Source organism: Perca fluviatilis, chromosome 22 (genome assembly GCF_010015445.1).
Source record: "Perca fluviatilis chromosome 22, GENO_Pfluv_1.0, whole genome shotgun sequence".
NCBI classification, from domain to species: Eukaryota; Metazoa; Chordata; class Actinopteri; order Perciformes; family Percidae; genus Perca; species Perca fluviatilis.
The window spans coordinates 28,373,896-28,400,581 of NC_053133.1; the positions used below are offsets into that span (position 1 = coordinate 28,373,896).

Genomic DNA, 26,686 nt, shown 5'->3' on the forward strand with positions numbered 1-26,686 from the left:
GCGCGAGCTGTAGTTCTAATGAGACAACCTGTAGGGGGACCAAAGTGGAGGGTAGCGCGAGCTGTAGTTCTAATGAGACAACCTGTAGGGGGACCAAAGTGGAGGGTAGCGCGAGCTGTAGTTCTAATGAGACAACCTGTAGGGGGACCAAAGTGGAGGGTAGCGCGAGCTGTAGTTCTAATGAGACAACCTGTAGGGGGACCAAAGTGGAGGGTAGCGCGAGCTGTAGTTCCACTGAGACAATCAGTAGGGGGACCGAAGCTGCTGTTATCTGCAGCTGTAGTTACATAGTGTGGCTGAGCTACAATATGACAAAAATGTCCGTAAAACGTGCTTTTACATCATTCCTTAGCATGACTTTCACACACTCAACCAGATTAAAAAGTAATGAAAAAAAAACTAATGATTGGGCTGGAGGGGCTATATATTTTATACTCTAAATGTGCAAAGTAAACTTTCAAATTCACCACAAATAAGTGGACGGGTCAGGTCCACAAATGGACACCTTTTCTATTGTTTATCTGTATTAGCTAAATGCAGAAAGTTTAGCACGCAGCGAGCATGACACAGCCACAACATTCACTTTAGGCTTAGAGGCTAACGTTAGTAGCGGCTTGCTGCTTGTGGTGTTATGGCGTGCTGGATTACCTGTTGTAATAAACAGCGAAAGCGCCGCGACCGCACCACTGTGGAAGCGAGCCTTAACGTCACTTGTCTGGTTGTTCACTCTCTCCCTCACTCGAGCTGACCAGAGCTAACCGCTAACATGAGCTAATTACATTGGGCATTGGGCCACCAGCACTAAATTCAAGTTTAGAAACACTACACACGTTGGATATAGCTAGCTAAGCGGCACCCTGCTGGATAAACAGCAAACCGACCTTGGTCATACAGCTAACGTTAGCTAGCTAGCTAAGTTTGCTAGCTAGCTAAGTTTGCTAGCAAACATGTCGAAGACCCACCTGCTTTTACAGCAGTTTGCATCACAAACACAAAGTACAATCATTCTCAACATGAAAATATTACAAAACAGGTTTGAGTGAAAGAAAATGTCCTCCTACCTTTTCCAAATCAGACTCCAAACACCAACTGCAACTTTTCCGACAGAATGACCGAAATTAACCTAAGGAGGGTCAGGCGTGGTCAAGTCAGAAATTCAAAGCTACGCATGCGCAGTCTGACGCATCTCAGTCTTCTTCTCCTTTTTTGGTTTAAATGGCAGCTGGTGTTTAATACTGCCGTCTTCAGGATGTAACAAGTATTGCAATGCTAATTCACTTTAATTAAATATTTGGGATTTATCAATACATTCATATTATTTACAGGTAACAATAGACACAATTACATGAACTTTACTTGAAAATAACATTTTAACCTAACAAATACATGTATTTTAAGTAAACTGAACATTAAACAACTATTTAAAGTGCACAACCCCCCTGATTCAATTTTTTGAGTGTAGCTGCGAGCCAGGGGTGCGTTCCAATTACACAATTTATTCAATCAATGATTTTTCTTCAGTACTCACGGTTTTCAGCCGCTCCTCCCAGGGTCACCGAAGGTCCCTTCCTTCCGAAGGACGCCCGCTAGCCTTCTGTGGTCGCCGATCTGAGAGAGGTCAGGTGCTCAGGGGCTCTGACCAGCCGAGCGGGTAGGGAAATGCACTCCCACTGGGAGATAACAGGAGGTCTGACTGTCTAAATTGGTCCCCGCCAGGCTGCAACTCGCCACGGGCGGTTAAAGAGGAATCTGAAATGTCCCCGTGAGGGGTGTCCCCTGCCTAGACGCGGGGGTGAAGAATCTGTTCTGAAGAATCCCAAAGAAAACACGAAACTCGTGAAGTTTTGGTCCCCTAGCCCAACACGAGCTTAGGTGGTTTTATTTTTTATATGATGAAAAGACAAAAAAAGCTAAATTAAATGAAATACACTAGTCCCAGAAACGAGTTGGTTCAATGAGTGTCCCTCCGACTGTTGAGAGTTATAGTCTCTTAAGTCCTGCTGCCCAAAAGCACAAGGTAACCTAGGCTGTCTCTAAATGCTATTCTCTGAACCAAGTGGGTTCAATGAGTGTCTCCTCTAGATAGAGGCACTAAAACCCTTGTGCTCAGAGCACGAGCTGAATAATTGCTGTCTTGAGCTTGCAAAGCTTCTCTTTTTATACACAATTTGGCTCCCTCCCCCAGAGACAACGCTAGGGGGTGTTCACCATAACTTAATATCTTTGAAAGGTAACACAGCAGAGGCTTACAGGAAATACACACAATGCGCAATACATAATGTGCAGTTGGGGGTAAACAGTTTGTGGTCGGCCTGCTTCTTCGTTCACCGCTCTACCAACTGTCAGCATTCTTCTACTAGCAGAAGAATGAACTTCACTTCTCTGTCAGTACTTTTACACTCAACCAACTGCACCATTTAAAAGCACACTATATGTCCTGTTATGAATGCAATTCAGATTAATGTTTTTAAGCATTCACACTGATTAATATATTTTAAGCAGCAATATAGTTTCAGCTGTTTTGGGGTTTTCAACTGAACTTCCGTTCAACACTAACAAACACACACTTGGTTTATTTGTCTGAACTGAATTCATGTCCCATTTCTTGTCCGGCGTGTCACTAAAACATACAACTTTTAACCCCACCCACAATCTTCCCCTAACCCTAACTGAGTGGTTTCACCCTGCACGTTAAAAAAATAACACCAAAGGACTGACCAGAATGTTAAAAAGTTACGGCAAGAGATCCTGATCAAGGGTCAGTCTGTTGGTGAGTTGGGAGTGAGTTGTTAACCTCAAGAAGGGCTGAACAAGTCACACTGCACTTCTACTGGCCCTGGGATAAATGTCTGCTGGAACACATAACTCTAACTTTACTAAGTACTAATTTTTACTAAGCCCCGTTTCACACTAGCAACATTTAGCCCTGGATTTACGCTTAACGGTGCCTTTAAGTGGAGACACCAATGGAGAACGGGGATGGGAAACGGGACACGCCTTTCACCTGGGTGAACGTCCTGTATTGTTTGACCCATCCACCCCCCGAACCAACCTATGAAAAAAAAAAACCTATGCGGAATTTCGGGCTTTCATACTACTCAATACCGTCATGCTGTGATCACGAAAGATCCTTCCCGTTGAAATACATTAGTTTAAATAATGTGCTGAGCACCACGAAAAAAATTAAGATAAACGTGTTAGGTAAGTTTATTTGTCATGACTCAATACATTACAATTACGTGACCATTTCATGAACTGCCGTGAGACTGGGTTGAAATATATGATTATAAGTGATTCCCAGTTGGTCGGTTGAAACATTCAGCATCAAAAACAGGCGAAACAGCTATTGTTCCTTTTCTCTGAATACCGCTGAAGATTTGTGTCACCCCAAGAAAACATGTAAAAGACAAAATATGGTTCTGAGCCAGAAAAAGCCACGCTGCATTTAGCATCTGTTTGATGACATCAGAGGCTGTTTGATGACATAAGAGGCTGTAGAGGATGAGTAAATGACCAACCAGTATCTCTTGAACCAGCAGGTGTTCAATCATCACTCAGAAATCTTTCTCAATTATTTGCTTCTTGTTTGTCTATCAGTGAAGTTCTGCCTCCATCTAGTGGCTGAAACTACAAATCAGTAATCATGTGTAACACTCAGTTATTGGAGAGATTCATCATCTCTCTCCACAGTTTGGTTCTTCAGTTTAATGTCAGCTCTCTGGAAAGGACTGGATCCACCTCATGGAGAACAGAGATCAGAACTGAGCTGGCTCCTCGTCCTTTTCTTCTCACCGTGTCCATCACGTCTCGAGCTTTGTCTGCTCTGCCTTGTGTTCTGGCTGACTGCATTTCCTCATCAGTTATAACACCACGCTCAAGGAGTTTATCCAGAAGCTGGTTCAGAACTGGATCAGACACTCGCTCTACAAACTGTGTCCGAACTTGCCTCAGCATGTCTTCTGGGGGATCACTGTCCTCTGCTGGCTCATTCCTCCGTGGATTTGGCCCAGTTGGAACTGGAAGATAACCGGGGAAAATACTTTGTCAAATAAAATTGAAGTGAGATGATCAAACGGAGAAATGTATCTTTTTAGATAAAACAGATGTTGACAAAATTTTCCTTTGGGGACATCATTTGATATTGGGAAAAATTTGAATTTGGAAAAAAGGTAATACATTGCAATATATTGCAGAATATTGTAATATGTTTAAAATCGCAATAATATCATATTGTGACATAAGTATCGTGATGATATTGTATCGTGAGGCCTCTGGGGATTCCCCCTCCTACTTTGCTGTAGCGTTCCTTTTTAATACTGTAAAACTTATTTTATTATTTATTTTACATTTATTTGTATCTTATTAATACATACTGTGTGTATATGTTTATACTTATATTGTTTATATTCTTTTTATTCTTATATTTAGAACATGTATGACATGCACCAACAACACCATGACAAATTCAGCCAGGAGACCCGGTTTCATGTCCCGTTTGAAAAGAAAAGGAAACAGAGTTTTTTTTTTTTACTTTAGGGAACAAACAGAGCTACGTCAAGTTCTGGGTCACGTGGTAACCTGCAGGAAGAGAAGTCACGTCTGATCTCAACTAGAGATGCCCCAATCGTGCTTTTAGCCGCCGATACCGATTGTCTTCATAACTATACAAGTCTATTGTCTTCTTTTGTATCAGGTGGATCAAAACTTTACCAATCAGTTCTACGTCATGCTCCCAGACGCTCTGTCCTTCATCTTGGACTCTTAAAGTCACTTCTGGTGTGTTTATAGGCAGGCGGATCTCAAACGTTGAGTCGTAGTTTGGTCCAAACTCCAGGTCAAAATCTGCTTTCTGAAAAACCAAAGAGTCAGTGGCCCTCATTTATGAAACGTGCGTACGACCTAAAACAGGCGTAGGATGGGCGTACGCCAATTCCTACGCAAAGCTCGGCATTTATCAATTTGAACGTGAGCGTAGGCTGCGATAAAATCTCACATCTGGTCTGAACTCGTGTACGCAAGTTTCTGAGTCAGCGTGGCCTTGCGGTGCAGCATATACTCAGTTTAACAGGAGAAGGAGAAGTCATCAGTTGATCACTTATCAGCAATGCCAGATCTGGCTCTTTTAGAAGACCTCTATGAACGGTACAACAGTGCACACGTACGCGCACGTGCCATGGTGGAGCGCTCCATCGGATTGTTTAAGGGCAGATGGCTTGCAATGCAGCAGGGAACCATACTTACCGCACAGAAAAATGTCTTAAATATTGTTATAGCAATAGGTAGCGAGAAGCCGTGACAGCCCCAACTGCTATACGACGGAGACAGGATATTATTCCTCGCTTTTAAAAGGTAGCCTATAGTGTTATGTTTGGCAAGGATATTCAATACAGGAAACATGACGATGCAGAACATTTTTATTTATTATTCAGGTTTTAATTTCTCTGTCGTGAAAGATTTATTTCTGCCATTGACCGAGTTATTTCGACTTGTTTTTCCAGCCCCTGTGCTGTCAGGAGACCGGGTCGAGGTGGTGGTCCAGCACGGGGGGGCGGAGGACATGCACTCTCCGTCAGCTGTTGCCTCGCTCTGACTCATGAAAAAAAACACGAGTAAAATAAAAGACACTGCATAAACTCCGCTACCTTGTGTTTATTTAAATATAGGTACACCATGTAGGCCTAAGAGATTACAATAGAAGCCTGTATATTACTATTAGGACTATAGAAAATGTGTCAAGGATGTATAAATTAAATAGGCTAAACTTCAGATGGAGTCCGATTTACTACGGCAACACTGTTGACCGCATCAGTGATCTCTTTCCATCCCGCATTCTTTCTCCAGCCTTTAATACCAGTTTTCAGGCTGCCAAATAGTACACACGTTAGTGCAAATGAACCGGAGATATCAGGGTTTCAATCTCCACCTCTGAAAAGTGCCGCTTCTCAGCCGCATTACGTCTCACCGTGTCGTAAATTGTAGGGGCGAGGCCTCAAAACCGAGAATATATTGGGGCGGTGATATTTAAATTACGATCGTTTCCGGCCGCTGCATTTATCAATGTATGACCATTCTTACGCTCTGATTGGTGTGATACGAACGTTTCATGAATCCCACGTGAAGCCTGTCGTAAGACGATTTCGGCGCTCATATCTGCGCTGGTTTCTACGTTAGGTTGATAAATGAGGGCCAGTATCTCCAGAGACTCTAAAGTTAACTAAAGGATGAAAACGTGTCAGCATGTTACAGCACTAACAAAGACTTTTATTTTTAAATCCTTACCTTTGGCTGTATTTTCACAGCCTGAGGACATTGGACGGTGTAGCTTTGATCTTTGATGAGTTTACATTTGGAAGGAACCCGGATGTTCCTAGATTGTTGATATTGTTCGCTCACCTAAAGACACATCAGAACATTTTAACTTTCAAATGTATCAACCCTTACTGAGGACAGTTAAGAGTGGCAGACTGAGCACCAGTTTGCCACCCTGGCCTCCACAAGGACATTGATTCATCTGCCTCCTACGTTCTGGACTACAGCAACACTAACAGCACTACAACCCTCAACCAGATTACAACATGCTCACTGGTGTTTTAAGACAGGCTTCAAACATTGTAACATGAAGCTTTACCGTGCTCAGAGGGATGTTTCTCGGCAGGAGAAGCACATTGAGGTTTTGCCTCTGTGTTGCTGGGTTTAGTGGTCCGAGAAACAGCATAATTTGGCCGCTGACAGGTATCGTCCACAACCTTTTAACTACATCCCAGATCAGGCCAAGGACAGAGAGGTGAGGGACATTTACAACCACGTGAGTGTCAGTAATCTCCAGCGGCTCGAGGATGCTCATCCCATCATCAGTGATGTGGACGACAGACAACAGGCCATCAGGCAGCGGAGCTGTGGAGACACAGAGCTAGTCAACTTTGGTTTTATGGATAATTACGGCATCACAGCACTAAATCCATCTTGTATTGCAGCAGTGTTACTAGTTTCACTAGTACTAACTAGCAGCTTTATTAAACTCATCTCTTACCATCTATGATTTCACAGTGTGGAAAGTGGAGCTGACAGACAGCAGCCTTCTCTGAACACTTGATGTCGTACAGCGGCCCTGCAGCCATCCTGCCAGCTGATTGGAGGAGGCTCTCATCCCATTGGACAGTGTTGTACAGCAGCTCCGCCTTCTGAGTCGTAACAAACACCAGTCCAGTCAAAGCACACTGGAACCCACCTGGACCAGGACACCTGAACCTGTCTGACACAGAAGGGCCAATCACAAACAAGCTCTTGCTCTGTGGGTCAAATCATGTGTTGATTGAACCGTGCAGACGCTCTGTGTTGTTATTCATCTTGTACATTGAGTTTTACATGATTCAGTCTTCCTTTCTGCTCGGTCACAACCGGCGATCTAGCCGACCGTCCAGCAGACAGATCACTGATTCTTCAGCTGATTGATCAGGTGTCGTAACCTCAAACTGAACGTCAAACGACAAACAGTCTGGCAGAAATTCACCCAGATTCTAAAATAAGTCAGAGCGACAGATTTGGGGAAAAAGTCAGATTTAATCTGCCCGGCAACACAAACACAAAATCCATCCAGCTTTTGTCCTAGTAACAAGTCTTAAAAACTAGAAATGTGATCGCTGCATTGCTTAAAAATTTGGGGACCAAACTGAGTTTCTGGACAAGAGAGTAAAGCAGCAGCTGCAGTGAAGTGAAGTGGAAGCACTGAAAGGAGTTGAAGTGAAAAAACCATGGCGACAGCTGCAACCAAGATCTTGGTGCCAACGTTCTCCAAGGAAATACGCTGGGTGAAAAAACATACGGAGTAAACTCCCCAGAAGCTAGGATTAATAACAAGCATTTCTGGGACGGGATGCACACAAATGGTAATAGAGAGGGAGAGGAGAGAGCAGCTCAGTGTGTCAAAGGAAGGAAGTCCCCCAGCAGTCTAGAACTACAACAGCGTAACTAAGAGAGACAGGCAGTTTAAGGAGAGGAGCCTTGTCGGGCTAGAACTCTCCCCTGCCTGATCGGGCTGTGCTGGCCTGCCTCCCTCTACTTTTGTTATATTATTAATCTGACGACTATGAAGAAAAGCATGTGGGCCTGGTTAGGCGGACGCTGCAACTCCTCCTCCCTAACTATAAGCTTTTTCCAAGAGGAAAGTTTTATGTTCATTCTTAAATACGGTGACAGTTTCTGCCCCCCGAACCCAGACTGGGAGCTGGTTCCACAGGAGAGGAGCCTAATAGCTGAAGGCTCTGGCTCCCATTCTACTTTTAGAGACTCTAGGTACCACCAGTAAGCGCAGTGCTCTAGTGGGACAATAAGGTATTAGGAGCTCTTCTAGATATGATGGTGCTTGAACATTTAGAGCTTTGTAGGTCAGGAGGAGGATTTTAAATTCAATTCTGGATTTTATGGGAAACCAATGCAGAGAAGCTAATACAGGAGAAATATGATCTCTTTTCCTAATTCTCGTCAGAACATGCGATGCAGCATTCTGGATCAACTGGAGAGTATTAAGCGACGTCCACAAATTTAGGACTCAGTGTGCAATAACTTTAAGTGTTGAACGGAGGTCAAAAGTATTCAGCTTTTATGATTTGGTTACCTGTATGAAGTCTTTCCAGACTCAGTCAGCAGCTCAGGTGTGAAACTCATAGTGTCCTGAAATTGAAACAAAACAAAAAGAGTTGATTAGTAACAGGTCAGGATCCTCACTGCTTCACTTTCTACTCTACGTGCACTATTTACTCTTTATTCATCACTTCACCATATGTCAGAATTACTAAATAACTGTCATTATTCAGTAAAATGATCATGCACAAGTGAAGCTTGCAGGACTCCAGCAGCAATATTATAGCCTGGAGGGAAACGACCTGAGGAACCCCAGGCTGATCACTGACAAATTAATGAAAATGTTAAAGTGAAACACTGACATTTGTATTGGGAGCCTCTCCTCCCACAAACTGCTGCTGCTTCAACTTCTCTGGATCATCAGGACTCAGCTGATCCTCTCTTCTGTCCTCAGACACATCAAGGTTTGTCTTCGATGTGGACGGATCTGGTGGGGGATTAGAGCCATCGCACGGAGAGAAGGAGACAGCAGATGTGAAACTTGAACTTCAACTTTATCTGTGTCCCTGAAGGGTGATTAGGTGTGCAGCAAGTATAAACACATACAATAAACATAAATACATACAAGTTCTACACACAGGCCACCTGGAACACAACTGTAACAGTACGAGGACAAATAAATACCAGTACAAGTTGCATGGATAGCAGCGTCAAAGTGACCTACATAGGGTCAAAACATGCATATCAGCCGACAAAGATGGAACAATATAATCAACAATGACCATCAACCACAACATCAGCATCCAGACACAGACACAGACGCGCACACACACACACACACACACACACACACACACACACACACACACACACACACACACACACACACACCTTTATCAATGTTTCTGACATCCTCGACACATAGTCAACAGACTAGAATACATAACCAACCAGCCAAAGAATAAAGAAAGAAAGAAAAGAAAGAGGACGAAATGAGGTAGCCACGACATTAAAGAAGACTCTTCCCCTGACCTCTATTCAAGAAGGAAATGGCTGCAGGTATAAAGGAGTACTTGTACCTGTTACTCCTTACAGATAGATATCTTAGACGGGAGCCAGACGGCAAGGACTGAAATTCAAGGAATAAGGGAACTGTCGGCCCAAATAGCATTAGCTTTCCTGACTATCTCTCCATGGAACAGGTCTGATAATGTGCACTTTTGGACACCAAATATCTTGTTGCTCATCTTCACAACTCTGTTTAGTGCAGTTTTGGACTTGATGTTAATAGTTCTGAACCAACAGAGAAGGGGGAAGGTCAGGACAGAGTCAATATAAGATCTGTAGAACAGAATCATGAGTGACTTGTAGACATGAAACTTGGACAGTTTCCTCAGGCAATACAGGTGCTGCTGGCCTTTTTTGCATAACGCCTCTGAGTGGAAAGTAAATTTGAGCTTGTTATCCACTATGGTCCCAAGATATTTATAGGTTTCAGCCTATAGACTGTTTCAGAGTCTACAGTCTGTCCCTTGATAATGGTATTTTGGTTGTTAGTGGTTAGTTACATTAGTTTTCTGCACATTTAGGTGTAAGAATGCATTGTCACACCAATCTACAAATTCATCAACTACAGGACCGTGGCTGTTTTCACTGTCATGTAGGAGGCTGATTAATGACTATAGTGCTAAGAGGGCATCTTGGCTCCCTGTGAGGTGATGCAAGATGGTGCCTGTATTCGGCTTTGCGTCTGCCACCTCTTCAATAACTCGGACACTAGTGCTTTGCCTAGTGGTATATTATGCCATATTAAGCCAGTCAACTAAATGCTGTGTCTCTGCTGTTATTCAATATGATCGGCACACGCTATTTCATATCAAGGAGCAAATGAAAGACGCGTGTGTTACCTGGGACAGGTATAAGGATTATTTCCCTCCACTTTTTGAATGTGCCACGTCATCACCGGAGTACCTGCTGCTAGTGAAGGAACAGGGATACTATCATTTAAATGAACTGTGCCCCCCGGACTGCTCCGTGTTTGGAACTCCACGGGTTGAGCGGAGATGAGGCGGCCTCGCACTCATCCGCAGAAATTGTTTTCGCTGTAGACTTACAAATCCGGAGCCTTTCAACTCATTTGAGCTTCAAATGACAAAGGTTGGAAATACTACCTTCTTTTAATGTATTTTAATTTACCGACCTCCTGGTTCTGCACGAAAGTTCCTAGACGAGTTTTCAGATTTTGTATCTACTATTATTAAATTAGATAAAGTTTTAATTCTTGTGGATTTTAATTTCCACATTGACGATCCCTCTTGTAATGTAGCGTCTGAGTTTTTAACACTTACAGACTCTTTTAATTTAAAGCAGCATGTTTCTGTTCCTACACACAAAAAAGGCCAGACTTTAGATCTTGTTTTCTCCTTTGGCCTAGACATAAATTTCCTGAATGTTATGGATGTTCATGTGACTGACCATTGCGACTTATTGTCTCACTAAACGAAATGATGAAGCAGGCCAGATCTAAATATTTTTTTGATCTTGTAAATCAGAATAAGAGAAATCCAAAAGCTGTATCAGATATTATTCAGAATATTGTTCCACCCTCTACTCCTTTGGTGCCTGTTTTAACCACTGAGGACTGCAACAACTTCTTAAAATATTTGGTTAATAAGGTGAATGAAATCAAAATTAGTGTAAAAACATCTGATGAGAGCCCAATTGTGGTAGCTACCCCAAATTGCTCCTGGGCTAACTTTTCTACTGTCTCATTAGATGATGTCATGGTCTTACTTAAAAAAAATATTATTAACATATCACTTTCCACTGGGATCGTCCCAAACTATTATAAACAGGCAGTGATAAGCCCCATTTTAGAAAAAGCCCAATTTGAATCCAGCGGAGCATTCTAATTATAGGCCAATATCAAAACTGCCTTTTCTTTCAAAAGTCTTGGAGAAAGTAGTATCTGAGCAGCTGACAGCTTTTCTAACTAACAATGAACTCCTGGATAAGTATCAATCAGGTTTCAGAAAGATGCACTCGACGGAGACTGCTCTCCTCAGAGTGTCAAATGATGTTCAGATGGCTACTGACTCGGGAAGATACTCAGTATTGGTTTTATTGGATTTATCATCAGCTTTCGATACAGTGGACCACAAAATACTGTTACATAGATTGGAAAAAGAGTTTGGTGTGGTTGGGCCCGTTTTAAAATGGTTTTCCTCTTACTTGAGTGATAGAACTTTTTCTGTATATGTAAATGATATACTGTCTGAAACCACTCCATTCTTAAATGGTGTTCCTCAGGGCTCTGTCCTAGGTCCATTTTATTCTTACTGTACATTACCCCTCTTGGAAAAATTTTGAACAACTTTAACAACGTGTCATACCATTTTTATGCAGATGACATACAGTTGTATTGCTCGTTCAATGACTGTGAGTTACACAAACTAACGGATTTATTGGACTGTATTTCCTATGTAAAATCGTGGCTTGCTAGTACCGGTAATTGCCTCCAATTAAACGCGAAAAAGACTGAAACCCTGATTGTAGACCCAGACAACAAAATTCCATCCATCATCCAGCATCTAGGTTCTCTGAGCTCCACTGTCCAGTCGAGCATTAGAAATCTTGATGTCTGGTTTGAACACTCAATGTCTTTGGACTGCTATTCAAGACTTCTGGTCAGAAATTGTTTCTATCATCTAAGAAATATTGCAAAATTGAGGACAATTTTAACAGACTCTGACCTTGAGATGGTTATTCATGCTTTTATCTCTTCACGTTTAGATTATTGTAACTCTCTTTTTATGTTTCTTAACAAATCTTCTGTAAATCGTCTTCAAATGGTTCAAAATGCTGCGGCAAGGCTTTTAACAGTATCTGGCAGAAGGACACACATCAATCCCATTTTGTCCTCCCTACATTGGTTATCTATTAAATTTCGTATTGAATTTAAAATATTGGTTTTAACTTTTAGAGCTTTAAATGGTCAGGGCCCAGAATACATTGCTGACTTGTTAGGCTCATACTCCCCAGGCCGTGCCTTTCGATCAGCAGGCCAAAGTCTCTTAATGGTGCCAAAGACTCGCTTTAAAACACGGGGAGACCTGTCCTTCGAGGCTGTAGCCCAGTAGCGGAGATAGCGTGGGTGCCTGTGTGCGGTCGCCCCAGGGCCCCGTGCCAATGTGGGGCCCCTCAATCACCGCCGATCTTCCGTCACTTGATGCAAACAGTTCGTTAGCAGAAAGAAGCTACGATATGTGACTTGATGAGAAACCAGCTCTTCTTATCAAACGTAACAGTCACTTAACTCATGGTTTACAAAAAACATTGACAGTTTGAACTACAACCTTCAAATGCATAATGCAACTCCTGACTGCTTCTTGTGACAATGGCTATAGATATATTTATATATTTTTTTTTTTTTTTTTTTTATATATATATATATATATATATATATATATATATATATATCTACACACAGAGGCCAATGGGCAGCGCAATCAGGAGCGCAATGAGCGCCGCCATGTCAAGTCCCCCCAGCTTGTTGTACTTAGTTACTGTTGCTAAGGCCGGCCCAAGCGTCTCCTACTTAGCAACAGTAACTAAGGGTGGCGTGAGGCACAGATATAATTTAAACATTAGCTACATAGCTAGGCTACTTTCCTGATAGCACTTAAGAGAATAGTCACAAAAAATGGAAAGAAAATATAAATCTGGCGCATTAAAAAGAAAAGAACGAGATAGTAGGAGGAATGTGGTAGCATCGTGTGCTCCTCTCACATCGTACTTCTCATCATCATCATCATCATCATCATCATCCCTGACTCAACAAAATGATAATAATAATGTTGTAACTCAGTCATCAATAGTTAATGTTACTGCAGCTGCTAGTGCTTTCCCTCCTAGCCTGACACTGGCTAACGATGAGGCTAACAGCAGTCAAGCCCAACAAAGTTCACCGGAGGAGGGGGACGACTGTCACCGGCAATGTGAAGTGGAGGATACCTCGTCGGTCGCGGAGGCCTCTGGTTCCAGCAGAAGCGCCAGCATGGGTCCTTCAGAGGCGCACTGCCTAGGCAATGTCCTTTCTGAAGAGGAATATCCCACTGACCCGTACCTTTTTCGTCACCGGCCTCTCACCACTGAATTGATCCGTGCGGTGATTGGACACGGTCCTTGCCAGCCTGGCTTGAGGGACTGCTACAAAGAGTTTCCACATGACCAGGATAAGCGACGCTTCAGTCCGGCTTGGTATATGCGCCAGATGGGAGGCTCAGGTAACCCAGTGGAGCGCCAGTGGTTGGTGTACTCACCCAGGGCAAACCGACTGTTCTGTTTCTGTTGCTGGCTTTTTGGTAAAAAGTCCAATGACAGTGCTGGGAAAGCCTGGGCTGACCCATGTATGGGGTTTTCTTCATTTAAAAAAGGGACAGAGCGGATTGAGACGCATGAAAGGTCCGGCGCTCACCGGGAGGCAGAGAAAGCATATCTAATGACAAAGTTTCGTTTGAGTCAGGACAGTACTGTCATTGCGGCGCTTCTGAAAGCAGAGAGAGAGCAGGTGGAGAAGAACAGAAGGATCCTACACAGGTTGGTGGACACCACGCTCTTTTTAGCCAGACAGGGGCTGGCTTTTCGTGGCCACAGAGAACATGCTGGGCTGGGAGCCCCTGACTCTAACGAGGGGAATTTCTTAGAGCTCCTGAAGTTGCTGGCTCACTACGACTCCATCCTTGAGCAGCACATGAATAACCCGGTCAGCAGAGTGACATACCTCAGTCACCAGTCCCAAAACGAGCTCATTGCAGCTCTTTCCAAAGAGACACTGAGCACAATAATTGATGAGATAAAGTCAGCAAAGTTTTTCTCAGTTATTGTAGATTCCACCATAGATATAACGAGAATGGATCAGTTTTCTCTTTCACTCAGATATGTCACCAAAACAGGCAGCAGCATTGAGCGGTTTATTAAATTTGAGGAGTTACCTGATGGCAGTGCGGCGTCCTTTTATGATCTTCTGCATAATTCGCTGACAAAGGACCTTGGTCTTAATGTAAATGATCTGAGGGGACAAGCATATGACGGTGCCAGAACGATGTCAGGGCAGCTAACTGGGCTGCAAGCCAGGGTCAAGCAAAATTGCTCAGACAAGGCATTTTATGTCCACTGCTGCGCACACAACCTCAATCTAATTCTTATGGATGCTGCGTGTTGTTTGTGTAGCGCTAAAGTTTTTTTCGGTACACTTGAGACCTTGTACTGTTTTTTAACTTCAAGCCTTCCGAGATTTAAAATACTGGAGGAGGAACAGGAAATCATGCAAATTGAAAGAACCGTTCTTACGCTGAAAAGCCTTTCGGACACAAGGTGGGCCTCCAGGAAGCATGCCACAGAAGCGGTGATCCAGAGCCTCCCAGCCATTCTCAAAGCCCTGAGCCGTATCCAACACCACCACAACAGCACACCCAAGGCGGCCTCTGAAGCTGACGGCCTGCTGTCAAAACTCAGCACATTCGAATTCATGTTCATGTTGGTGTTTTGGAACGATTTGCTGAAGAGGACATACATCCTGTCGAATTACCTCCAAAAAGAGTCACTGGATGTCAACACTGCTGTGAATCTTATTGACAGTACGGTGGCTCAGATCAGAGAGTTACGCACAGAAGAAGCCTTTGACAGCATGGAGAACACAGCAAGAAGTATGGCCAGAGAGAGCGACTCAGCCACCGAGTTTGCGGAACAGAGGATTCACAAGAGAAAAAGGCAATTTGACGAGGACGCAGAGGATGACCAGATCCAGGACAGCAGACGCCGCTTCAAACCGGAAATTTATTTTTACATTCTGGATGTTTTTGTGGGGCAGTTTGAAAGTAGATTTTCAGACTTCAAAAAAATGGCCAAACTGTTCGCAGTCCTCTGCCCAAAGCGGTTTGAGCACCCTGATGCTGAGGAGAAAATGCTTGAGCTGGCCCGTTTCTACTCAGAAGACATGCCCAAGCCAGAAGACGCAGTGGAGGAGTTTCGCTCTTTTCGTGCATTTTATTCAGAGTTAAACATGGATCTCACCACCGACGCCGTCCTGCCATTCCTCATTGCCAATGACATGGATAGAGCCTACCCACACCTGACCATTCTCCACAGGATTTATAAAACCCTTCCTATCAGCAGCGCCAGCGCCGAACGAAGTTTCAGCCGTCTGCGGCTCATAAAAACATACTTGCGTTCGTGCATGGATGAGGCCAGACTGTCCCATCTCACCTTGCTGTGTGTGGAGCGGGACATACATATCGACAAGGACAAAGTGGTGGGCAGATTTGCCACCATGAAGGAGAGGAGGATGAAGATGTAATAAGGGACCATGATATGTATATAGTTTTGTTAGATGTAGCCTATTTGTTCTTGAAGATCGTTAAGCAGACAACTAAATGGTAGGCTAAATGGTAAGAAAAAAATCTTCTAAGAATTTATATTTTAGTTATTAATAAGTCAATCAGAATGTTATAAATCAGTTTTACTCAAAGTTTTCATCCCAGTTGAGTTTTCATGTAGCACATTTCGCCTACCTATGGAGTTGTAAACAAACATTGTGTTCAATACAGTATAATAGTGCCATGTCAATTATATAGCGCGGCACTGATTGAGCGAACTTGGCATGTTAAGCACTATCATCGGCTGTTGCTGTCCGTGGTGCTGAAACATTTTTACTTGACTGGCAAACTGCTTTCTTTGTTTGTTTGTCAATACAAATTTGTCAAAACATTTGGCTTTTCTTTGTGTTTTATTTGACCTATAGGCTTATATGGCTCAACAAGTGACACATCATAACATATGCATTCATCAGATAATTTACCGTTTTTATTTAACGGTTCTAATTTTAAAATGACTTGGTAACAGAGGGCCCCATGATGAAGCTCCGCCCCCACTGTACTGAGAGTCTAGCTCCGCCCCTGCTGTAGCCCCCAGACTCTGGAACGCCTTGCCCTTGCTCCTCCGTGTGGCTGATTCTGTTGATTCTTTTAAAAGGCAACTCAAGACACTGTTATTTAAACAAGCTTTTAGTTGATTGGGTTTAATTTATCTTTGACTTTTTAAATGTTTCATCCTCATCCAATGTATTTCAACGTACCTTGTGAAGCACTTTGTGATTTTTATCTGTGAAAAGCGCTCTATAAATAAACTTTACTTACTTACTATCACAGAGTCATCAGCCAACTTTAAAATTGACCGGTTTTCGTGCCGACATCGGCAGTCATCGGTATTGTCAGGGTCCCACCGGCACCAGCACTCACCCCTCCCTCTCTTTCTCCAGCACACACTCCTCCTACTGATTCATACTCCTCCTCTCTCACGCAGCTCAGTCGCTCCCAGTCCCCTCAGTACTGATTACACACACCTGCACCTCATCAAGCCTCATCCTCAGTTCACCACCTGCAGCTAATCAACAACCACCTACATAAGCAGCACATCCACACACACTCATTGTCTAGTCTCATGTCTACATGACACTCTGACTCACACACGTTATGCCTGATCTATCCAAGTTTGCCCTACCAGTGCTTTGTCTCCTGTTGTCTGCCGTTGATCTAAACCTGCCTGCTCAGCTACCAGATTCCTGCCTGTTGCTTCCTGCTCGTTGTTGGATCATCGTAAATAAAGATCTGCTCATCACTCCAGTCTGTCTCCTGGTCGTTCGTGACAGGTATAAAGAATATAGAGGAGAGGGGAAAGGACGCAGCCCTGGGGTGACCCAGTGGATGATATCAACTCACCAGACATGCATCCATTAACCCTCACTCTCTGAGTTCTGGATGTTAAAAAGTCAAGAATCAATCAATTATTGATTATCAATTAGAATGTGGGGCTGGATTGTGTTAAAAGCTAACGAAAAGTCAACGAATAGCAGCTTGGCATGGTTTTTGTTTCCTTTAAGATGTTTTAAAACAAGGTTTATTAAGGTCGAAGTGGCATCTTCTACTCCCCGGCCAACTCTATAAGCGAACTGAATAGAGTCAAGTAGATGTGCAGTCTTGGTAAGGATATCTCTTTTTATCAGTTTTTCGAAGGACATCATTACAAGAGAAGTCAGGGCCACAGGTCTGAAATCATTAATAACTTTAGGAGAGTTGTTTTTGGCCACAGGGATGACTATTGACTGCTTCCAACTCTTTGGCACCCTCTGTAGGGGAAGTGACAGCTGGAAGATATGGTGAAAGATGGGGGCTAATTGTTCTGCACAGGAGGAAAGCAGTCGACTACATATACAATCAGAACCTGGGCTTTTTAAGGTTGCCCTCTCGAAATGCCCTTCTTTTCAAATTTAACAGGGTTTTTACAGATATAGATATATTGGTAGAATCCTCAGTCCAGGTGCTGATCTGTCTTGTGATGATATTACCCCTCCTGAGGGCAGAAAGATATGCTGGTATGAGCTGCACACAACTGTGATCAGCCCCGCCCAGACGGGGAAGAGGGAGGGACTTGAATGCTCCTTTGACAGAACCATAACACATGTCATGAATCTTGTTATGCCTGGTTGAGCAGGTTAGCCTGGAAATCCAGACGCACCCTAGTGGCAGCAAATTTATTTTGCAGCCAGGAGGGTTTAGGCACTCTCCATTGACTTGCGAGCTGGAAAAACAAAATTTTGGTCAGGCCAATTACATCATGTATAGAGTCGGTGGGCGGGGCTTATGGCTGCTGCTGCTGGGAACAGCGGTCTTCTGGAAGACTTGGAGTTCAGCTTTTCTTTGAGAAAAGAACAAACAGCACAGAAATCATTCTTAAAAAAGGAAGATGTGTTCGGAGTTTTTCCGACCGGATATAGTTTAATCTATCAACTAGCTTCGCTACCTTCTTCGTTGCTATGCCTGGTTGTAGCGCTATCCTATTACGTGCAGAGGGAATTTGAAAAACAACCCCCCTCGATCCCGCCCCCCTCGGATCGAGCTCCGTCAATGGTGAGTTCCCAGACCCTACATCTAAGTACAGACTCCAAGGCTTCCTCCTCATTAGCTCTGGGGTGAATGTACACAACGTGATAAATATCTCAGGGAATTCCCGGGGGAGGTAGTGTGGGTGTAGAGACACAGACAGTAGCTCAACGTGTTTAGTGCACAGTCTAGAGAGAGTCTCTCTCTGAAAACGACTGTTTTGCACCATCTATCATTAACATACAGACACACACTGTGATTTACCAGTGACACCGGCATCACGGTCAAGGCGGATAGGCTCGCTGAATCCATCAATGGACATTTCCGCATTCAAATCTCTATCCGAAAGCCAAGTCTCATAAAAAAAACACCAACAAACATGCGTTTCTGAATTTATGTTGAAACCGAACATGGGCTTGAAGTTCATCAAGTTTGTTCCGAATAGATTGAGCATTAGCGAGGATGATGGATGTAGAGGAATACGAGAGAGCGACTGTCTCCGTAGTCTCTGAAGTACGCCACCGCGTCTGCCCCGCTTTCTTCTTTTATGTGGCGGAGCATAAGAGTCTTTCTGATCATTCTTGTGATCAGTGAATGAGTCAAGGCACGGGAAGGTTAGAACAGGGGGAGAAACTGATGGTGGGTTACTCCATTGCAGAAGAAACTCTCTGCTATATTGAATCCGAGCCGGGTGCGAGAGCTGGAGACCATAAGAAAGGCAGAACGCCAACCACAGTATAAAGCACACTGTAAGCTCCATGGTTTTGCAAAGATAGAAGACAGTCAGAAGTTAGATCTTATCCAATTCCACCTTGTTGATCAGTCCAGATCCACTGTATTCAAGTCGAGATTAGTAGAACACATAGACAAACACTGACACAGACGTAGTTGCTGCCGGTCGCTGCACGAGCATGCGCCCCTCACTTTTGGACATCCTGGTGACCTAACATTCATAAATCTCTAACAGCAATGTCCCATTGCATGTCTTTCTTAAGTCAGAATGTAGAAATAAAATCATGTTTAAGTCAAGTCAGAGTCCAAAGGGGGTCGATATAAAGTTAAGACTGAGTGAATTTATACAATAACATTTATACAGAAATGACAAACTGGGATTAACCAGCGCCATAAAGCACACAGCAGCCAATCTTCCAGTTCTTCTCATGCTTTAATAACAGTTTGTTTCTTTGAGATATTTACTCACGTCCTTTATGTCTGTCAGGTGCAGCCCTGTATACTCTGCCATCCATCCTGAAGGGATAAATACAATAAAGCAGTTATCTCATGAGCAGAATTTAAATAATTCCTCTATATCAATCATCAGGTGAACCTTTAATACTGAAGAGCGTAGTTGTAAATATGGATACATTTCAAATGTCAAGGAATTGACCATTTATACAAATATTTATGAAGTTAGATTAGGCAGAAATGTCTCTTCTGTTCATTAATATGAAATCTGACTTAAATCAACAATAATAAAAACTTGTTGTGAGCTTATCAGTGTCAGAGTAATTAAAAGAGATTGATTGTGTGGCGGCCCGATTGTGTGGTTGACCACCACATACTTCCGTATATGCTCCCTCCCTCCCTCTCTCTCTCTCTTCTCTCTCTCTCTCTCTCTCTCTCTCTCTCTCTCTCTCTCTCTCTCTCTCTCTCTCTCTGTCTCTCTCTCTCTCTGTCTCTTCTCTCTCTCTGTCTCTCTCTCTCTGTCTTCCCTTTTCTCTCTCTCTCTCTCTCTCTCCCCTCTGTCTCTCTCTGTCCTCTCTCTCTGAGTAGAGCGGTGGAGTGAGCTGTGGGGATTTGTAGGTTTTTTCTTTACTTTCTTTTTCCTTTGTTGATAATTTCATTTACTTTTGTTTAGTTTAACGGTGTAGGTCACTTTATCTTTCATTTGTAGTACTTTTTGGTGTTTAGTTTTAGGTTTATTTGGGTGGTTTTGTCTCCGCTGTCGTGCTCGGTCGCTGCAGCCGCATGGTGAATGGAGAGGGTTCTCCACGCTCACCAGGAAACATGGCATTAAGATCTGTCCTAGTTTCCCGTGCAGCGTGGAGGACATTAGTCTAGCTGTGGGGGAGAAGGTCGGGCACGGTAGTATTATGTCGGCCGCTCGGATGAACGGCGCCGTGGTCATCTTCCTGGACCGGGAGGACAAGGTGAACCAAGTTATCGAGGCAGGCATCACCGTGGACAAAATGTTTGTTCAGGTGCTACCGCTCACTCAACCGGCCACCAAGGTGGTCCTGTCCAACGTCCCACCGTTCATCTCTGATGGCTTCCTCACCAGAGAGTTGTCCAGACACGGAAAGATAGTCTCCCCGTTAAAAAGATCCTGTCTGGATGTAAATCTCCGTTGCTGAAGCACGTGGGTGTCTCACCGTAGACAGCTCTATATGATACTGAACCATCGGCGAGGGAGGTGAACCTCCGGTTCCATGTTAAAGTAGATGATTATGAATACGTGATTTTTGCAACGTCATCAGGGATGAAATGGTTTGGTTGTGGAGAGGTGGGACACACGGTGAGGGCCTGCCCGGTCCGGATCCGAACCCTCCCGGTCCGGGAGGGGCAGCTGGTGCCGGGGGCGGATGCCCAGCGGTCCGCTGCCGGGCGGGCACCCCCACCGTGGGGGCTGCTGCCTCGGGCCGGCCGCCCGCCTCCGAAGCGGCCGATGGCCGCTCCGCGCGCTGCACAGCGGCGTGCCGATGCCGTGTCTGACCGGACGCACCGGGTGAGTAGTACTGTAAATACACCGGGTGTTAGTGTGGATGGTGTGAGTGAGAGTGTGAGTGGAGATGAGAGTAGTTTAGTGGGTGAGGAGAAAGAAACAGAAAAAGAAAAAAAACAAACAGGTGAAGGGGTGTCTGGGGAACGGACAGGTGAGGTCAGGGACACACAGGGGGGACAGTCTGGGGAGACAGGGGAGCTCAGGGACACACAGGGGGGACAGTCTGGGGAGACAGGTGAGCTCAGGGACACACAGGGGGGACAGTCTGGGGAGACAGGGGAGCTCAGGGACACACAGGGGGGACAGTCTGGGGAGACAGGGGAGCTCAGGGACACACAGGGGGGACAGTCTGGGGAGACAGGGGAGGTACAGACTGAGGAGGGAAATGAAACGGTAGGCGAGCAAAGTGTTAGGTGGAGTGAACAGGTAGAGGAGGAGGTGCTGGAGGAGGTGGTGCTGGAGGAGGTAGTGATGGAGGAGGAGGTGGTGATGGAGGAAGTAGAGGCTGCAGTTAAATCCAAACTACCTGCTAAACGCAGACGGAAATCAAACAGTGCCTCCAGTGAGGCTAAGGCGAGCCGAGTGAGTGAGGAGAGTGTGAGGAAGGTGTGTACGGATGGTAGTGAGAGTGATGAAGGTGTGTCTGATGAGAGTGAAGTTCCCAACTACAGTAACAGTCAACAGAGGAAGTTATATACTGCTGTTGAAATTAAATGTTTCACTGGTCAGGTCCCGATTCCAGACCATCTCGGAGATGGATGCTCCCTCTAGCTTCTTCTTCGGCCTGGAGAGGAAGAATGGGCAGGGGCGGGTAATCCACACACTGCTCTCAGACACAGGGCAGGAGATCATGGAGCCGAGGCAGATAAGAAGGCGAGCTGTAGAGTTTTACTCCTCCCTCTACTCTAGTGAGTATGAGGAGCAGGAGGCTCTACAGGAGGAGTTCCTGAGTGGGCTACCTCAGGTCTCTGAGGAGACCAACTCCTGTTTGGAAGCGCCTATACAACTGCAGGAGGTCCACGCTGCCCTGCAGAGTATGCAGGGGAGACGTGCCCCAGGCATTGATGGCCTCACAGAGTTTTTTTAAAGCCTTCTGGGATATATTTGCACACGATATTTTAGATGTTTTTAATGAAAGTCTGGCCTCTGGCTCCATGCCCATGTCCTGCCGCAGGGCAGTTGTTACGCTGCTACCAAAGAAAGGCAACCTGCAGGACATTAAAAACTGGCACCCTGTGTCTTTGCTGTGTGTGGATTACAATCTTCTGTCCAAAGTCTTTGCCTCCAGGCTGGGGAGAGCTATGGAGCAGGTCATCCATCGGGACCAGACCTACTGTGTGCCCGGCAGGTCCATGGTGGACAATGTCCACCTCATTCGGGATGTTTTGGAGGTCTCCAGTTCGTTGGGGTTTAACACTGGTCTGATTTCTCTAGACCAGGAAAAGGCTTTTGACCGCGTTGAGCACAGCTTCCTCTGGAAAGTAATGGGGAGGTTTGGGTTCAGCGCTGGTTTCATAGCCAAGATCCAGGTGTTGTACAGTGAGGTTGAGAGTGTGCTGAAGTTTAACGGCAGTCTGTGTGCTCCTTTTAGAGTGTGTAGAGGCGTCCGGCAGGGCTGTGCTCTGTCCGGGATGCTCTACGCACTCTCCCTAGAACCCCTCCTCTGCAGACTACGGTCTACTCGGTCTGTTCCTCGGTACTGAGGTCATGGTGCGGAGAAACTGGGAGACCGTCATGGAAAAGATTGAAAGAAAAATGAATAAATGGAAGTGGCTACTCCCTCAGATGTCTTATAGAGGTAGAGTTTTAGTTTTAAATAATCTGGTTGCATCCCTTTTGTGGCACCGTTTAGCTTTGTAGACCCCCCGTCAGGTCTACGAGCTGAGATACAGCGAAAAATGGTGGATTTTTTTTGGGGAGGTCTACACTGGGTGCCACAGGGGGTGCTGTTTTTACCAAGAGAGGAGGGGGGACAGGGCCTTGTCCACCTGGCCAGCAGAACGGCCACTTTCAGGCTTCAGTTTATATAAAAGATTTTGACAGGGCCGCCTGACTTGGTGTGGAGGAACGTGACCAGCTGTATCCTCAGACATGTGAGTAAACTGGGGCTGGATGCTGCTCTGTTCTTAACTGATCCTAAATTTTTAAAGTTAAGTGGGTTTCCTCCTTTTTATCAGGGCGTTTTTAAATCGTGGGCCCTTTTTAACTGTACGTTGAATGATAGGTCTGACTCTCTGCACTGGTTGTTGAAGGAGCCGCTGGTCAACGGGAGCAGACTGGACATCTGCAGCGGGGTGCCCGGACTGCTGGCAGCCCTGAACCGATCCAGAAATGTGTGAAAGCCATCAATAAAAAAGGACTGAGTGGCAGACCCCCCACTGTCTGGAATGACAGGCTGGGGGGGGGGCATCCTTGTCCCCAGTGGAGGGTTTTATACAAGCCTCCCCTCAAAAAACGGACCGCTGACCTCCAGTGGAGGATTCTACATGGTGCTGTCGCCTCCAATGCTTTTATCTCTGTTCTTAACCCGACTGGTCTTAGCCAGTGCCTGTTCTGTAACCTGCGAGAGACTGTGTACCACATGTTCACTGAGTGTAAGAGACTCACTGAGTTCTTCTCTCTTTTAACTTTGGTTTTTAGTCTTTTTAACGTAGTTTTTACTGAGAGGGTTTTTATTATGGGAGCTGTCTATAAAAAGGCACAAAAAGATAAATGGCAGCTCCTGAACTACCTTTCAGGTGAAGGCAAACCAAGAATGGGCTTTATATTACCAGAAAGAACAGGGTGGAGAACAGGGAGGGGCAGGAGGCCAGGGCAGTCTGGCTCTGTAATATCAGGGCCTGGTTTTTGCACATGTTTTATCAGATAATATTTTCTTTTAAATACAACTACTGAGATTTTAATGCATTAGCACTTTATTTAATTGTGAACCTGCACAAATTATAATTTTGTAAATAGTGTTTTGTAAAAATCAAAAATTCTCTCTCTCTCTCCTCTCTTTCCTCTCTCTCTCTCTCTCTCTCTCTCTCTCTCTCACACACACAAACACAACAGACCTGACTGTGAATAATCCCTCCGTTCAGATTAATTAACACCATTAATTATTCTACACCCTCCAATACAGTAATGGAGGTGGTGGTTTGAGCCTTAAACTTGGTTTGTGATCCACTAATTAACACACAGAAGAAGAAGTTAATTTTTCCCACATCGATCTTTCCCCCCCCAGAGAAGACGGCTGGAGTCCATCTGGAGTTTAATAGTTAGTATTATGAAGTTATTATCTGTATTTATTCAGGGTTTTACTGCATAGAGAAAGTTTTGGCGCCCTATAAAGAGGTTTTAACCGGCGGTCCCAAAGAAATATCACGAGCTTTCCGTGTTTTGGTACAGTTCCTGTTAACTCCTGATGCGAGCCATATGGGAGGAGCCTACACATGAAACTCTAAGTTCGGAGGTCTTTAGCAGCGTTGACCTGACTCCCTGAATAAGCTGCAGAGACGTGGTCTCTCTCCACCTCTCTGCTGAGCCCCGTTCACCTAACAGCATCAGTTCAACTGGATTTCACACTATGATGGTTACATTTACAATCAATCAGCGGTTCACATGTCTGCTGAACTGTAGGGACGGTCTGTTACACTACTGTAGGCCTACAGGCTATTCAACATCACTGACTATTTATTTATCAATATTTCTAAACAGAAAACATTACACTTGTTATGTTGTTATTGTTATTTTATGTGTAAGATACACAAAACAATCCCCACTAGGGTAATTGGGTAAGTTGCAAACATTAGAACAGTGTTGATGTTGAACAAGTTAACAGCATCCAGTATAAAGAGCAGCAGAGACTTCAGTCCTGTTCAGACACCAAGTGGAGCGGCTGTGTAGAGCAGCCTGCTTCCTTTCAGCTCTCATGTTAACGTGTTGGAGTGAAGCTCACAGACCTGCAGAGACTTTGGCCATCAAGTCTGTTGACTCTGCAGATTTCACTGAAGTACACAGTGGAAATAAACTGCTGAGAGTCCTGAACGCATCATTACTGCAGAAACAGAGAGACGTTCACTGCTCACTTTAATGATGATTTACTGCTGTTGGGTTCAGAGAGAACAGTCTCTGATTGGCTGACTGTTCTCTCTCTCCTCTCACAGCTTCACTGACGAGGTTGGAGGTTTACAGAAAATACTGGATCTTAGCTTTGATACTAACTGGGTTTAGTTTGATACTGCTGAAACCAGCATGGACTGAATCCAACCCTCTACTTACTCCAGAGTCTCCAGTCTACAGTCTGGACTCTCCTTCAGATCACACAGCTGCTTCACGTCTGACTCCTTCAGGTTGTTGCCCCTCAGGTCCAGCTCTTTCAGATGGGAGGGGTTGGACTTCAGAGCTGAGACCAGAGCAGCACAGCTGATCTCTGACAAACCGCAGCTCCACAATCTGAATAAAGAATAAATTATGTAACGTTAGAAGACAATGTTCCTGCTTGAAATCATTCAATGTTTAATAATCTTTTCAGAGCTGAAGAAGGTTTAGAAAACAGAAACACCTGAACACAACAGGATCAGGATAAAAACTGTAAAATACAAAAAGTGAAAAAGATCTCTAATTAATATTATGTCAACATGCTGCTACTTCAATAAAGACTTTGGAGTGAATTATTTTGTGTTATTCAGTTATATGAAGGTTATTCAGTTATAAATCTGTAGCTCAACATTACTCTGCTGCATTGACATGAATTAGACGTGTTTAGTAAATGCAATACATTTACAATAATTACACACAGTAAGCTGTAATACTGACAGGTTAAACAGGATCATCTTATTAAAGTTTATTATAAATCAACATGTTTCATTGTCTTGTGAATGAAGTGTAGCTTATCTTCACTACCATCCTAATGTTTCAGGTAGAGATGAGTCTTCTGAACACATCTGCTCTTTAATTAGTTCACTTACTGTACAGCTCTAGAAAACACCACTATCCTCACATGGACACTAATCATAGAAACTAATCTAACAGTTCAAATCTGACTTTCCCTACATTCATAGTCAAGTCCATTTTATTTATACAGCCCAATATCACAGATGACAGATTTAGCTCAAGAGGCTTTCCAACCTGTACAGCATCCGACTCCCTCTGTCCTTAGTAAAGGTCCTAAAAGACCTCATCATACCTGTCATCATTCATAAGGCCATGCTAACTAACTTACAGAGATATTTAACATCCTTATTGAGTTCAGAGTGACCTCACCATGACAGCAGATCACAGGAAATGTTGGCTTTAAAAGTTCATCAGATATCAAACTGGTGAACTGATTCAAGTAAGTGTTACCAACTCCTCAGTAAGGTAGCAGGAAACACTATTGGCCTAAGGCCGCTAGAAGTCGCTAGATGATGTCATACGCTCATTTACATATTTGTGACGTCCTTACGCAATCATTTGCATACAG

General features: G+C 44.3%; 2 protein-coding genes and 1 pseudogene across 2 annotated transcripts in view; 1 reads left to right on the top strand and 2 right to left on the bottom strand.

Moving 5' to 3' along the window:
- LOC120552569 (NLR family CARD domain-containing protein 3-like) overlaps positions 1-26,686 on the bottom strand; it is a 1,238,648-nt gene that overhangs the window by 1,115,523 nt on the left and 96,439 nt on the right. The gene's annotated exons all lie outside the window — the stretch shown is intronic.
- LOC120552576 overlaps positions 1-26,686 on the top strand; it is a 501,282-nt pseudogene that overhangs the window by 197,195 nt on the left and 277,401 nt on the right.
- Positions 3,184-26,686, bottom strand: part of LOC120552600 (NACHT, LRR and PYD domains-containing protein 1-like) — a 735,215-nt gene continuing 711,712 nt past the window's right edge. Inside the window, 9 exon segments of the mRNA XM_039790787.1 lie at positions 3,184-4,016; positions 4,711-4,849; positions 6,280-6,393; positions 6,629-6,894; positions 7,031-7,248; positions 8,615-8,670; positions 8,943-9,067; positions 19,720-19,766; positions 25,504-25,677. Of these exon segments, the coding sequence (XP_039646721.1) occupies positions 3,700-4,016; positions 4,711-4,849; positions 6,280-6,393; positions 6,629-6,894; positions 7,031-7,248; positions 8,615-8,670; positions 8,943-9,067; positions 19,720-19,766; positions 25,504-25,677 (1,456 nt within the window). The 3' untranslated portion in view covers positions 3,184-3,699.